The sequence below is a fragment of the Oncorhynchus clarkii genome, chromosome 20 (assembly GCF_045791955.1).
Source record: "Oncorhynchus clarkii lewisi isolate Uvic-CL-2024 chromosome 20, UVic_Ocla_1.0, whole genome shotgun sequence".
Lineage (NCBI taxonomy): Eukaryota > Metazoa > Chordata > Actinopteri > Salmoniformes > Salmonidae > Oncorhynchus > Oncorhynchus clarkii.
Window position 1 is genome coordinate 25,330,202 of NC_092166.1, and position 13,725 is coordinate 25,343,926.

The 13,725-nt window shown below is 45.0% G+C and overlaps 1 protein-coding gene across 1 annotated transcript in view; it reads left to right on the forward strand.

Moving 5' to 3' along the window:
• LOC139376125 (histone-lysine N-methyltransferase 2C-like) overlaps positions 1-13,725 on the forward strand; it is a 133,598-nt gene that overhangs the window by 44,451 nt on the left and 75,422 nt on the right. The window contains exons 12-14 of the mRNA XM_071118336.1: positions 9,181-9,261; positions 9,533-10,590; positions 12,997-13,131. Coding sequence (XP_070974437.1) covers positions 9,181-9,261; positions 9,533-10,590; positions 12,997-13,131 — 1,274 coding nt within the window. The remainder of the gene's footprint in view (positions 1-9,180; positions 9,262-9,532; positions 10,591-12,996; positions 13,132-13,725) is intronic.

Sequence of the window (13,725 nt, forward strand, 5' to 3'; positions counted from 1 at the left end):
TTTTTCCTCTCTCGCTTGCTTCTTAAAAGTGGCTTGCGATGTGTCAGCTGCAAGCACAAGTATCCTAGCTAGCTACTGCCCCCTTGAAGATTTAGACAAATTACTAGACACTCGATCCTCTCAATCCATATATGAAGTGAGACACATTTGAAAGAAGTACTAAGTGACAAAAATGAGAATACTGAAAAGTACAGATGTTTCGGTATACGGTGCAACACTTATAGATAGGGGTAAAGTGACTAGGCACCAGGATAGATAATAAACAGAAGCAGCATCATATGTGATGAGTCAAAAGGATTAGTGCAAAGAGGGTCAATGCAGAATGTCGGGGTAGCTATTTGGTTAACTAAGCTATTTAGTAGTCTTATGGCTTGGGGATAGAAGCTGTTCAGGGTTCTGTTGGTTCCAGACTTGGTGCCGTACAGTAGCAGAGAGTACACTCTGTGACTTGGGTAGCTGGAGTCTTTGACAATTTTTAGGGCCTTCCTCTGACACCACCTGGTATAGAGGTCCTGGGCGTCAGGGAGCTTGGCCCCAGTGATCGACTGGGTCGTACTCAGTACTAGGGCCGGGCGGTATACCGTATTTTACTATATTGTACTATACTGATGCACGGACCGGTTTGGGTTTTTACTTTCAAATACTGTTATAGAAGGTAATGTTTGGTTTGTTAAATTTGATACACTGTGTGTAACATCTGTTTTTATAGTTTACTCCACTACTTGAGTCATCCCTCTCCATCCCTCTCCACTCGCTCTCTCTCTCTCCATGCCGCTTTCCACACAGACCTAGTCCAACCGCCAGCATTTGTTGTTGCTTGACCATGAGATACTTTTGTTAAATGCAGCACACTTATTTTTTTATTTAAACTTTTATTTAACTAGGCAAGTCAGTTAAGAATAAATTCGTATTTACAATGACGGCTTACCGGGGAACAGTGGGTTAACTGCCTTGTTCAGGGGCAGAACATCAGATTCATACCTTGTCAGCTTGGGGATTCGATCTAGCAACCTTTCGGTTACTGGCCCAACGCTCCAACCACTAGGCTACCTGCAGCCACATGCAACAATGTTGATGACAACAATGTTGTTTCCACTTTGATCTTAGTATGAATCCGCAAGCGTTCTATAATTACAATATTCATTTTTGTTTCTTACATCTGCAAACAGCTAGTTTGTATTTTCTTAGCAAGTTAAGCTAAATTGTGTTAGCTGGGATTGGCTTAGAATTGAGAGAGCCATGTGAATGAGAAGTGGCTGTGTAGCATGGCGATTGGCAGCCAGGAGAAAGGAATTATAATTATTATATTCAGCCCAAGGGCATAATTGTTTTTATGGGGTATTACTGCCACAAGGGGGGCATGCTCGGGCCTCCGTTTGCTGTAGTCCACGAGCAGCTCCTTTGTCTTGGTGATGTTGAGGGAGAGGTTGTTGTCCTGGCACCACACGGCCAGTTCACTGACCAACTCTCTCTAGGTGGTCTCATTGTCGGTGATCAGGCCTACCACTTCCCCAAACTGAATTACTGTTTTGGAGTCGTGTGCGGCCACGCAGTCGTGGGTGAACAGGAGGGGACTTACTAGGGCTGCACGAGGAATCGAATTCAGATCGAAATTACGATATTGACGTGCACTATCCATATCGCAATAGGCTGCGATTTTCTTGTTTGACATTCCATTAATACAACAACAACCAGACTAATATACCTCCTCCAATGAGATGTGCTAATTCGTTAATTCGCTCTACATGCACAGAGGATGCTGACCAATCACAAGCGGGCTCTCTCTCTTCATGGCATGCACACGCTCCCTGCTTAGAGCACACCGCTAGATGCTGGCAGGAGAGAAAGGGCTTTACCAAAGACCTTACAGTATAAGGTTTAGGAACTCTGTGGCTTTACCGCATGTGTGTCGGATACACGAGTGCTGCAGGTTCTAAAGGGAACGTTGATTTGGTGCCAAAGAAGGGCACATCTTCAGTGGTATGGGAGTATTGTGGCTATAGACTTACCGATATCAACTAAATACAAGTGTTGTGCAAAAAGTCCCTTTGTTGTGGCGACAACGAGGCAACATTATTATTTATTTTATGTTTAACATAGGGTGCCGGTTGTGGCTATGTTAAACAGGCATTGATTGCCGATGCGTTTTGAAGTGTAACGCCCTATGAAAAGAACATCCCGCGCAGGCACATAGAAATGACAGACGCGATCACAGCCAAAGACACGGTTCCTATTTACACAGTCAGAAGACTACTTCATAAAGACGATGAAGAATGTGGACAGGAAATATAAGATTCCATCTCGCGCATTGAGTGACTGGACCAGACTCCAATGTTTTGGACACAAGCTGCACCAAATGTTACATGTTTTAAAGGCACTTTGCGTAAAAAAAAAAAAAAGTATAAATCACTTTGATTTATAATTTGAATTATAATAATGATTAAGCCTACTTATACATAATTACACAATCATAAGCTTTCTATTCGATCTGCAGCCTATTGTTGCCTGAATAAATATCTTAGGTTATTTAAGAACTCATAATTTTAAAATGGGAACTCATGTTATTAATTCATTAATTACTGCTGCGATTAAAGTCAATATTTTGATTATTTAAAAAAATGTGTTTGTTAATATATGTAGGTGTAATAATCCTATCTATTATCATATGTAGCCTATAACAATGAAAAAATGTAATTTGGTTTTGTATTCAGTTAGCCCAGTATGTATTAATTCATATGATATCATTTTAGAAGTGATGTTCTCTACCCTGACACTGGTTTGAAAATCACAATTGCGATATCTGGCCAAATCCTGCATTTTATCCAGTTGCACAGGGAGGTGTTCAGGGTCTGGAGCTAAGTGATGATCTTGTAGGGCGCTATGGTGTTGAATGCTGAGCTGTAGTCAATGAACAGCATTCTGACATAGGTGTTCCTCTTGTACAGGCGGGATACATAATTTAAACATTCACAGTGTAGGTTGGAAACGTATGTGAATCCCTAGGCTAATGGTATTTCCCAAAGCTAATTGGAGTCAGGAGTCAGCTAACCTGGAGTCCAATCAATGAGACAAAATTGGAGATGTTGGTTAGAGCTGCCTTGACCTATAAAAAAACTCTCAAAATGTGAGTTTGCTGTCCACAAGAAGCATTGCCTGATGTGAACCATGCCTCAAACAAAAGAGATCTTAGAAGACCTAAAGAATTGTTGACTTGCATGAAGCTGGAAAGGGTTACCAAAGTATCTCTAAAAGCCTTGATGTTCATCAGTCCACAGTAAGACAAATTGTCTATAAATGGAGAACGTTCAGCACTGTTCCTACTCTCCCTAGGAGTGGCCGTCCTGCAAAGATGACTCCAAGTGCACAGCAGAATGCGTCATGAGGTTAAGAAGAATCCTGGAGTGTCATCTAAGACTTACAGAAATCTCTGGAACATGCTAAAATCTCTGTTGACGGGTCTACGATATGTAAAACACTAAACAAGAATGGTGTTCATGGTAGGACACCACGGAAGAAGCCAATACTGTCCAAAAAAAACATTGCTTGCACGTCTGAAGTTTGCCAACCGCACCTGGATGTTCCACAGCGCTACTGGCAATAATATTTCTTGGACAGTTGAAACTACAGTTGAGTTGTTTGGAAGGAACACACAACACTGTGTGGATAAAAAAAGGCACAGCACACCGACATCAAAACCTCATCCCAACTGTAAAGTATGTTGGAGGGAGCATCATGGATTGGGGCTGCTTTGCTGCCTCAGGGCCTGGACAGCTTGCTATCATTGACGGAAAAATGCATTCCCAAGTTTATCAAGACATTTTGCAGGGTAATGTTAGGCTATCTGGCCGCCAATTGAAGCTCGACAGAAGTTGGGTGACGCAACAGGACAACGACCTAAAACACAGAAGTAATGGCTTCAACAGAAGAAAATACACATTCTGGAGTGGCCCATTCAGAGTCCTGACGTCAACCTGATTGAGATGCTGTGGCATGACCTCGAGAGCAGTTCACACCAGACATCCCAATAATATTACTGAACTGAAACAGTTTTGTAAAGAGGAATGGTCCAAAATTCCTCCTGACCGTTGTGCAGGTTTGATCCGCAACTACAGCAAATGTTTGGTTGAGGTTGTTGCTGCCAAAGGAGGGTCAACCAGGTATTAAATCCAAGGGTTCACATACTTTTCCCACCCTCCACTGTGAATGTTTACACGGTGTGTTCAATAAAGACATGAAAACAAATAATTGTTTGTGTTATTAGTTTAAGCAGACTGTCTGTTGTGATCTAGATGAAAGTCAGATCAAATTTTATGACCAATTTATGCAGAAATCCAGGTATTTCCAAAGGGTTCACATACTTGTTCTTACCACTGTAGGTAGGGGTAAAGTGACTGCATAGATAATAAACAGTGAGTAGCAGCAGTGTAAAAACAAAGGGGGTGTCAATGTAAATAGTCCAGGTGGCCATTTGATTAATTGTTCAGCAGTCTTATGACTTGGGGGTGGAAGCTGTTTAGAAGCCTTTTGGACCTAGACTTGGCGCTCCGGTACCGCTTTCCTTGTGGTAGCAGAAAGAGCAGTCTTTGACTTGGGTGGCTGAAGTCTTTGACATTTTTTTGGGCCTTCCTCTGACTCCGCCTAGTATATAGGTCCTGGATGGCAGGAGGTTTGGTCCCAGTGATGTACTGGGCCATACGCACTACCCTCTGTAGCGACTGAAGTTCTAATGCCGAGCAGTTGCTATACCAGGCGGCAATGAAACCGGGCAGGATGCTCTCGATGGTGCAACTGTATAACTTTTTGCCAAATATGCCAAATCTTTTCAGTGTCCTGAGGGGGAACTTATTGCACTTATTGATTAAGACAGTGACCTGAGGTGGTGTACTCCTTAATGCCATTGGATGAAACACTGAACATATTCCAGTCTGTGCTAGCAAAACAGTCCTTTAGCTTAACATCTGCGTCGTCTGACCACTTCCATATTGAGCGAGTCACTAGAACTTTCTGATTTAGTTTTTGCTTGTAAGCAGGAATCAGGAGGATAGAATTATGGTAAGATGTACTAAAAGGATAGCGAGGGAGAGCTTTGTATGGGCCTCTGTCTGCAAAGTAAATGTGATCTAGAGGTTTTTTTCTTCTGGTTGCACGTGACATGCTGTTAAAAATTGGGTAAAATGGATTTAAGTTTCCCTGCATTAAATTTCCCGGCCACTAGGTGTGCCTTTCTGGATGAGCATGTTCTTACTTATAGCCTTATACAGCTTGCTGAGTGCGGTCTTAGTGGTGGTAAATCGGTTTGTGGTGGTAAATTGACAGCTATGAATAATATAGATGAGAACTCTCTTGGTGGATTGTGTGGTCTACAGCTTATTATGAGGTACTCAGTTGGGCAATACCTCAAGACTTCTTTAATATTAGACATGGCACCAGCTGTTATTGACAAATAGACACACACCCCCGACCCTCATCTTACCAGACGTAGCTGCTCTGTCCTGCCGATGCACGGAAAACGCAGCCAGCTCTGTGTCGTCTTTCAGCCACAACTCGGTGAAACATAAGATATTACAATTTTTAATGTCATGTTGGTAGGATAGTCTCGACCGTTTGTTTCATCCAGTTTGTTTTCCAGTGATTGTACGTTGTTCAGTAGAACCAATGGTAGTGGTGATTTACTCACTTGCCTACGAATCCTCACAAGGCACCCTGACCTTCACCGCCTGTATCTCCATCTTTTCTTCACCCGAATGACTTGGATTTGGGCCTGGTCTCCGGGAAGCACTATATCCTTCGCGTCAGACTCATTAAAGAAAAAATCTTTGTCCAGTTTGAGGTGAGCAATCGCTGTTCTGATGTCCAGACACTCTTTTAGGTCATAAGAGACAGTAGCTGCAACGTTATGTACAAAATAAGTTACAAACAATGCGAAAACACAAGAAATAGCACAGTTGGTTAGGAGCCCGTAAAACGGCAGCCATCCCCTCCGGCGCCATTATATAGTAGATGTGAGTGCTACGGGGCAATAGTCATTTAGACAGGTTACCTTTGAGTTCTTGGGTACAGGGACAATGGTGGTCTGCTTGAAACATGAAGGTATTACAGGCTGGGTCAGGGAGAGTTTGAAAATGTTAGTAAAGACACCCGCCAGCTGGTCCTCATGCTCTGAGTACGCATGCTCTGAGTATGCATTCTGGTAATCCATCTGGCCCCGCGGCCTTGTGAATGTTGACCTGTTTAAAAGTCTTACTCACATTGGCTACAGAGAGCTAGATCACACAATCGTCCTCAACTGCTGATGCTCTCATGCATGGTTCAGTGTTGCTTGCCTTGAAGTGAGCATAGAAGGCATTTAGCACCTCTGGTAGGCTGGTGTCACTGTGCAGCTTGCGGCTAGGTTTCTCTTTGTAATCCATGATAGTTTGCAAGCCCTGCCACATCCGACAAGTGTCAAAACCGGCGAAATAGGATTCACCCTTGGTCCTGTATTGACGCGTTACCTGTTTGATGACTCCACGGAGGTCGTGTCGGGATTTCTTATAAGCGTCCGGATTTGTGTCCCGCTCTTTGAAAGTGCCAGCTCTAGCCTTTAGCTCAGTGTGGATGTTTCCTGTAATCCATGGATTTTGTTTGGGATATGTACGTACAGTCACTGTGGGGAAGATGTCATTGGTGCACTTATTAATGTAGCAGGTGAATGAGCTGCAGGGTATATTACAGTGGGTTCTAACCTGGATGTCCACCGTCTGCTGTGGAGGGAGGGGAGCGGTGCTGATGACAGATAACCAGGCAGCGAGTTGTCCAAGATTCTGATTCATCGCCTATGTGGCTTTTAAAAACACCCCTGAGTTGATCCCCTCTCTATACCACTCACACTCTCTTGCGATTATACACACACACACACACAAAGGGGAGCAGATCACTTTAGAATCCTGTATGTCTGTGTGTGGCTCTTGTCCTAAGCAGCAGTGCTTTTGTTTTATTGTGCTGCCGCTGGCTGCTTGGAGAGAGGCTGGTGATTAGGCCTGTATGATGGTTAAAACCTCTAGGGGCCTTGATCTACTAGCATTTCATCTCCATTGATTGGAGGAGCGGAGCCTCCCTCGAGAGGCCTGAGGCTGAACACCAAGGGCTATAGCACTAGGTCATACTAGATGGTTGGTTTAGCTCCGAATTCAGCCGCCACATGCCTCCTGTCTACGGTCTGGCCCCTACATCCTCTCCTCCATTCACTGCCCCTGCTGTCTCACACCTGTCGAGAAACTTCATCAACTCTACACTCTGTTGATCGGTCAGCCATTCAAATGTCATATTGCCAGCTTTTGGCATATGTTTGATGCTCTTGTCTTGTCCTCAGTAGATGAGGGAAGTCATTCACAATGTAGGCTACGTATCCAATCACTGCTCCCAGACAGGTTTACCAAATGTCCTTTCAGGCCTATGCATATGTATATGTTTGGTGCTGGGCTATATGCTAGCTGTGGTGTTGCATAGGCTAGCTAAACATTGGCTTTGTGGGATCATGGCACTACAAGCCAATCTCCTCCTGGCCCACCTGCCACCCAGTGTAAAGTTAATTAATGTTATTAAAATGAGCTGTGGATACCTGTCCAGATCCTTCTCATCCACTCATGGCTTAGCAGCAGGCTTATCATGAATCTAATGACAGACATACCGCCTACTGTCAGATCCATGGTGTGAACTCCAATTAAATCTGACACGATGATGGCTTATCTGTGTAAAATAGAGCTGTGTGTCTGTCTACAATCGCTTCCTTCTGCAAGGGGAATAAGGATTTGATAACAATCTGCAGTAAGGGTTCATGATGACAGTAATCAGCAGTAAGGGTTTGATAACGATAACACAAACCCCTCTGTAGTGTTTGTACGAAGGATACAAGGATGCTTGAAATGCTCGCTCATCTCGTAATTGACTCTGGGTGTTGAGGCCCAGATATGCTTGTGTTGTGAGCTGCACAGTCATCAGAGTTCAGACCTTGATATGCAGGTTGTCATGGTTACTCAAAGTCCTTTCCGAGTAGAGAAATGCTCAGCAGGTGCATGTTGTGTGTTTGCTGGGATGGGATTATTAGAGCGGGGATGCTGTGGGAACTTGTGAAATGTGAGGGACTGTTTGTAGTTTGTATTAAGCTGTCAGCAGGAATTCTGAGGGTAGGCGGGATGAGCTACCGGAGTATGTGTGTAAGAATGCATTGATGATGATTACAAATTTGATTGTAGCTACTACACGCAGTCCATTGTTTTCTAACGTTGCTTGGATTTCCACGTTTGGGCAACCATTGCTTTCTTTGAGTGAGCACCACAGGCTCTGTTCTCCAGTTTACTTTTTTTGTGCAGCAGCTGGAGTTGAGAAACCTGAGGTGTTTAACAGCCTGCAGCTCAGGTCTGTTAACCTCAGCCAATATTGAGTTTATAAAATCCTCCTATCTGGTGTTGGCCTAGATGGATGACTGTCTTTTCCATGAGGAAATTAGGGCTTTTTATGTGACAGATTCATGACTTAGTAATGGATTATTGGGTTACTTTGAGGGCACTTGGCTGGGAATCTGCACGTCTCAGTGGTTCGGTTCTGTGTGTGAGAGGGACAGCCACTGCTAGCTAGGATTGACGGTACAAATCAAAGCTATGCGTCTTTGGCTGTTGGAACTAGGAGTGGGATTTGAAATAATGCCCAGTTAAAACTGACTCTGTTCACTGCCAGTAAGCCTGCTGGGCATCTAATATTTCTGCCTGTATTAGCCCACTTTTTATTTCTCTCTCTAGCTCACACATTCAATTTTCATTTGCTTTATTGGCATGATGTAACAATGTACATATTGCGAAGCGTACTTTGGAAATGATTAATTAGCAACAACAGCATAAAAAAAATACAAAATCAAAATGTCACTAACAGGACAATCAGTAACAACTGTCTCTCTTTCTCGCTCTCTCTCCCCCTCTGTTTCTCTCTCTCCCCCTCTGTTTCTCTCTCTTCCTTCTTTTTGTCTATCATTTTCACTCCATTAATGTTTAATTATGTCCATATCCTGTGATGAAAATGATGACTCCAATCTTTACCTACATAATCTGTCATTTTGTAAGAGGCTGAGCCTGGACAAATGAACAGTTGATGGTGGTGGGTTTCAGGTTGGTCTCTCACTGCTATAATTCACTGCTTCTCTCCCAGGCATCTCAGTGGGAGCAGCTGCTGTGGAGCAAGGGACTGATGAGGTGTCTATCAACAAGGACCCGGGCGAGTTACATCCAGGTTAGGTTCATAGCCTGCTTTGCTAGTCCATCAATGTATCAAGAATATTTGTTCTGCTTTTACTCAGCCTATAGTTCTTTCTCTACTTCTACTTTAATCCCCTCACAGCATAAAAGCGATAACTTTTTTAAAATAGGCCTTTCACCATCTAAGGCAACTTCTCTTATGTGAAAATATTGGTTTAAATTCCAAATGGTACAGCCTTTCATCTGTTGGTTTTCATTATGATATTTTACTGACGTGTGATGTCTATCTCTGTTCATTTCCGTAGAAATGCAACCAGCAGCGGAGACCCATGTTCCTTCAACAAAGAGTCCTGAGTCTCCCAGGCTGACCAAGCAGGAGCCTGAAAAACAACCCCTGCCAGCCCAGGTGTCAAGAGAGCCAGAGCAGCCACAGGATGTAACAGGACTGACCAAGCAGGAGCCTTATAAACAACCCCTGCCAGCCCAGGTGTCAAGAGAGCCAGAGCAGCCACAGGATGTAACAGGACTGACCAAGCAGGAGCCTGAAAAACAACCCCTGCCAGCCCAGGTGTCAAGAGAGCCAGAGCAGCCACAGGATGTAACAGGACTGACCAAGCAGGAGCCTGAGAAACAACCCCTGCCAGCCCAGGTGTCAAGAGAGCCAGAGCAGCCACAGGATGTAACAGGACTGACCAAGCAGGAGCCTGAGAAACAAGCCCTGCCAGCCCAGGTGTCAAGAGAGCCAGAGCAGCCACAGGATGTAACAGGACTGACCAAGACAGTAAAGACAGAACCTACCTCTGAAAACAGGGCATTGAAACCCTGCACAGAGGACATCATGACCCCGCCCACCAACACCAAAGAACCAAGTACCGCGTCCGTAATCATCAAGGAAGAACCCATGGAGGTGTCGGCTTCTGATAATTCAGGAGTAGAACAAGTGGAACCTCCTTCTAGTCTGGAGACAGCAATGAAGGCTAGGAGGGAGAGGAAAGGGGAACCTATGTCTGAGGCACTGGCTGGTGGGGCTTTGGAGGGAGCCTGTGCCTTGGAAGAGATGGACACCACCCCCGAGACTGAGAACAAGCCTAAACTCTCCCATCACAGTCCCCCCATCGAGGAGAAGCCCTACAAGACATCCATGGAAAGACTGGCAGAGATGGCTGCCTCCCCTACCCACTCCTCCCCTAGGACCATGGGGCCCTCTCCTAGGGAGCCTCCCCTCCACGCCCACCCTGCCCCGGGGGAACACAGCAGCAGCGTCCCCTCCACCACCCTCATACTTCTCACCCCTAAGATCGGCATGGGCAAGCCAGCCATCTCCAAGAGGAAGTTCTCCCCAGGCAGACCCAGGGTGAAGCAGGTAATGCATGGTGCTGGTGGGTGTTGCGTGCTCTTGTCTTAGATCCAAATCTTGACGTGTTATTCTTAGGGTTGTATACCAGGGCTTCAAAATCTATTTCAGAATCTTTTTTTTGTGTGTAATATATGATGTATTATCTAGGCTTATGTCTTTTATTTTCAAAGAGAATCAAAAAAATCAAAGGTTGAAATCTCTGGAGAGGAACCATAATTGTGTGATCCTCTAGGTTGGTCATTCTGTGGTTGAGTGTGTTGAATGATGAGAGGAGGAGAAGCTTTCTGAGTGCTCTGCCCCAGAGCGGTGGATTGGATATGATGTCAGTGGTTTGGAATATGATTAAAACGGGTGTTGCTGCTGCAGAGGACACTTAACCCAGAGAACTTGCTAGTTGTGGCAGTTGAGAACCGTTGAGTCCTGTGTGTTTGATGTCGGGTTATTGGCCAAACTGTATCGTCAGCAGAGACCACGGCTGTTCTCACCCTCCCGCCTCAGTTTTCACTTGAGCTGAATCCCAAATAGCCCCTCCCCCTCAATTTGCACGCTCGTGCTCACCGCCACCATATGCACAAGTGTCTCAAAGTTGAGGGAGTGAAAATGATCGAGGGCGTAGGGGCTAATTAGACCCGCAGACAGCCACTGCGGCCTCCAGAGTGAAGTGCTATCCCAACACGCACCGCGGTAGGTTTGGAGTCTGCACAACATCATACAAAATAATTGAGAGGCATGACTAATCCTCTGACTCATGTTTGTTTGTCTGATTTTGAGTCTTGACAGGTAAAACAGGTGAAATAACCACTTCATTTGGTAGGTAGCCTAACTGTTGCTGAGGTTTATATCTTGTGAAACCATAGGGGGAATTTGTTCATTAGAATTTTATGCTCGTTTTATTATTACATTTGGAATTGCATCATACAAGTCGCCAGTGTGTCCCGAAGTTGATGCGTTTATTGATCCCCTCGCCACTTTATATACGTCACCCTCCGACTTTCGCCAGCAACACGTGACAACGGGGGGCCCTCCGAACACGTTGTTAGGGGTGAGAGGGCCTGTTTTGGGATTCACTGATGGTGTGTCTGAAGAATACTGATGGTGAGTCTGAAGAATAGTTAGTTTCCCACACTGCAGAATGAGAATTGAATATTAGTACGGCCTATTCCTTAGGCCATATGCAAACACCACCTACCAAGAACCTTACACACCATACCCCACCTCTACACTTTGCCTGTTCATTCTGATCCACTCTGCAAACACCCACCACCTTATGTACACACTGCCCTATAGGAGCACACTGCCAACATGTATAGACAATACTAACAGGCTACTTTATATACATCCCCATATGCAATCCCACAGTATAACTTCAAGCACGCTGTGTCACCTGTCCTAGACTAGTATCCAATTTCCATGGTATTCCTAGTACATGTTTTATGTGCTGAAGGCAGTCCCTCTCTGATGATGGCTACAAGCCTGTTCTCATTCTCCTTAGAATACCTTCATTAGGGCTTTGTTAACCCCCCCCCCCCCCCAAACACACTTTCATCAAGCCACTAATCAGAGACACAGTATGCGGGTTGGGTCAAATCCTAATAATACTGGGATATTAATCATACACATGGCTATGATATATTATGGATGAGGCTGAGGAGAGTTTAGCCTTGCAACGTCGTGCTTTTCTCTCCAGATATATCCTATTGCTTAAATAAATGCTGTGTGTAGATAGACTAATTTGTTAGATCAGGCCTGGGGGAGATCAAATGTAGGCTATTTGAATACAGTGGGATCCTGTGTAGTCCGATTTGGTGTCTTTAAGTCTTTGTGCTTCTGTCTCGGAAGAGGCATGCGCTATCAGTCGTGCAGTCCGACGCAACCAGGTGGTGTTTTGTCAACAAGCCAGCGATATGAGTGAGGCAGTGACATGCGGTTGCCATGGCAAGAGGATGCTGTGGTCTCTTGCTCCTCCCCGTCCTGCTGCTGTTGCATGGTGCTGTTGCTTGTCTGAATTCAAGGTTGCTGCGCCGACTAACATGATTCTGCTTCACCTTTGCAAGCTCTCTCTGAACGTCTAGCTCGAAACAACATGCCTCAACTCGTATGCATGAAAGATATCTTGGATTGGCTTCAATATAGAAAGTATCATGTGCATCATAATATCCTGGCTTTTTGCCCCAAGTCAGAATATATAACAGCATCATTATTAGCGCCATATCTCTTACTTTGGGTGTGTTGAATGGTCCCAACAAGCTTCTTCAGCCACCAGCCTTTTAAACTCACTGCATCTGCCTGTTATGTTTTCATCTTTCTCTGGCTTTGTTTTTTAAGTTGCTGCATTTTGTCACCCTCCTTCTCCCCTCAATCCCTCCCTCCCTCTCTCACCCACCCAACCCGGCCCCCCTACCTGTACCTTAGGGCGCATGGCATGGGAGCCCCCATAGCAGTGTGAGCTCCCCCTCCTGGTCTCCAGACCAGCCAGAGGGGTGGAACGTCCCAAAGACCAGGCAGCTCTCGTCCGGCTGCGGCAGCTCTGCCTGGAGCATCAGAGTGGTAAATAACCGCGGCTCTCTCTGGGGACCAGACCTCCAGAACCACCACAGGGCCATGCCACAGCAGTCTTCTGCTTACCTTAGGCTATGTGAAGTGCACTGGCAGAGTGATGCTTGATGTCACTGTGTTAATGGTGGACTTTCACAATGAATCATTCAACTAACACTGTCACCAGAGGAGAGGAGACTGTGGTAAATTCACATTGACAGGCTAATAAGGGAACGGTGAATGAGAACCTGTAGTAGCCTAATACGACTCATCCTTAATGGCAAAATGTTTAACTTTTTATCCACTAGAGAGGATCTCTTGCTAGGCTTTGTACTTGTAATATTAACCCAATTCACAATGCTATATCTTGGCCTTTCTTTGCAGCCTGAGGCACAAGGTTTAACCTGTGTTTGTTTGTTGCCTGTTTGTTTAATTGTTTGTTTCGTTTGTCATACTTTTGTGGGTGAGTTTGGGGCGGGATGGAGATTTTTTTTAAGTGGGCTGTGTGGGCACTTAGGCCTGCCCAAGTGGATGCTGCAATCTGTCGCCATGGTGACATTAGTGTTACACACTGGCGCTAAGTGAGGTAGTAATTGCTGGGTCTTG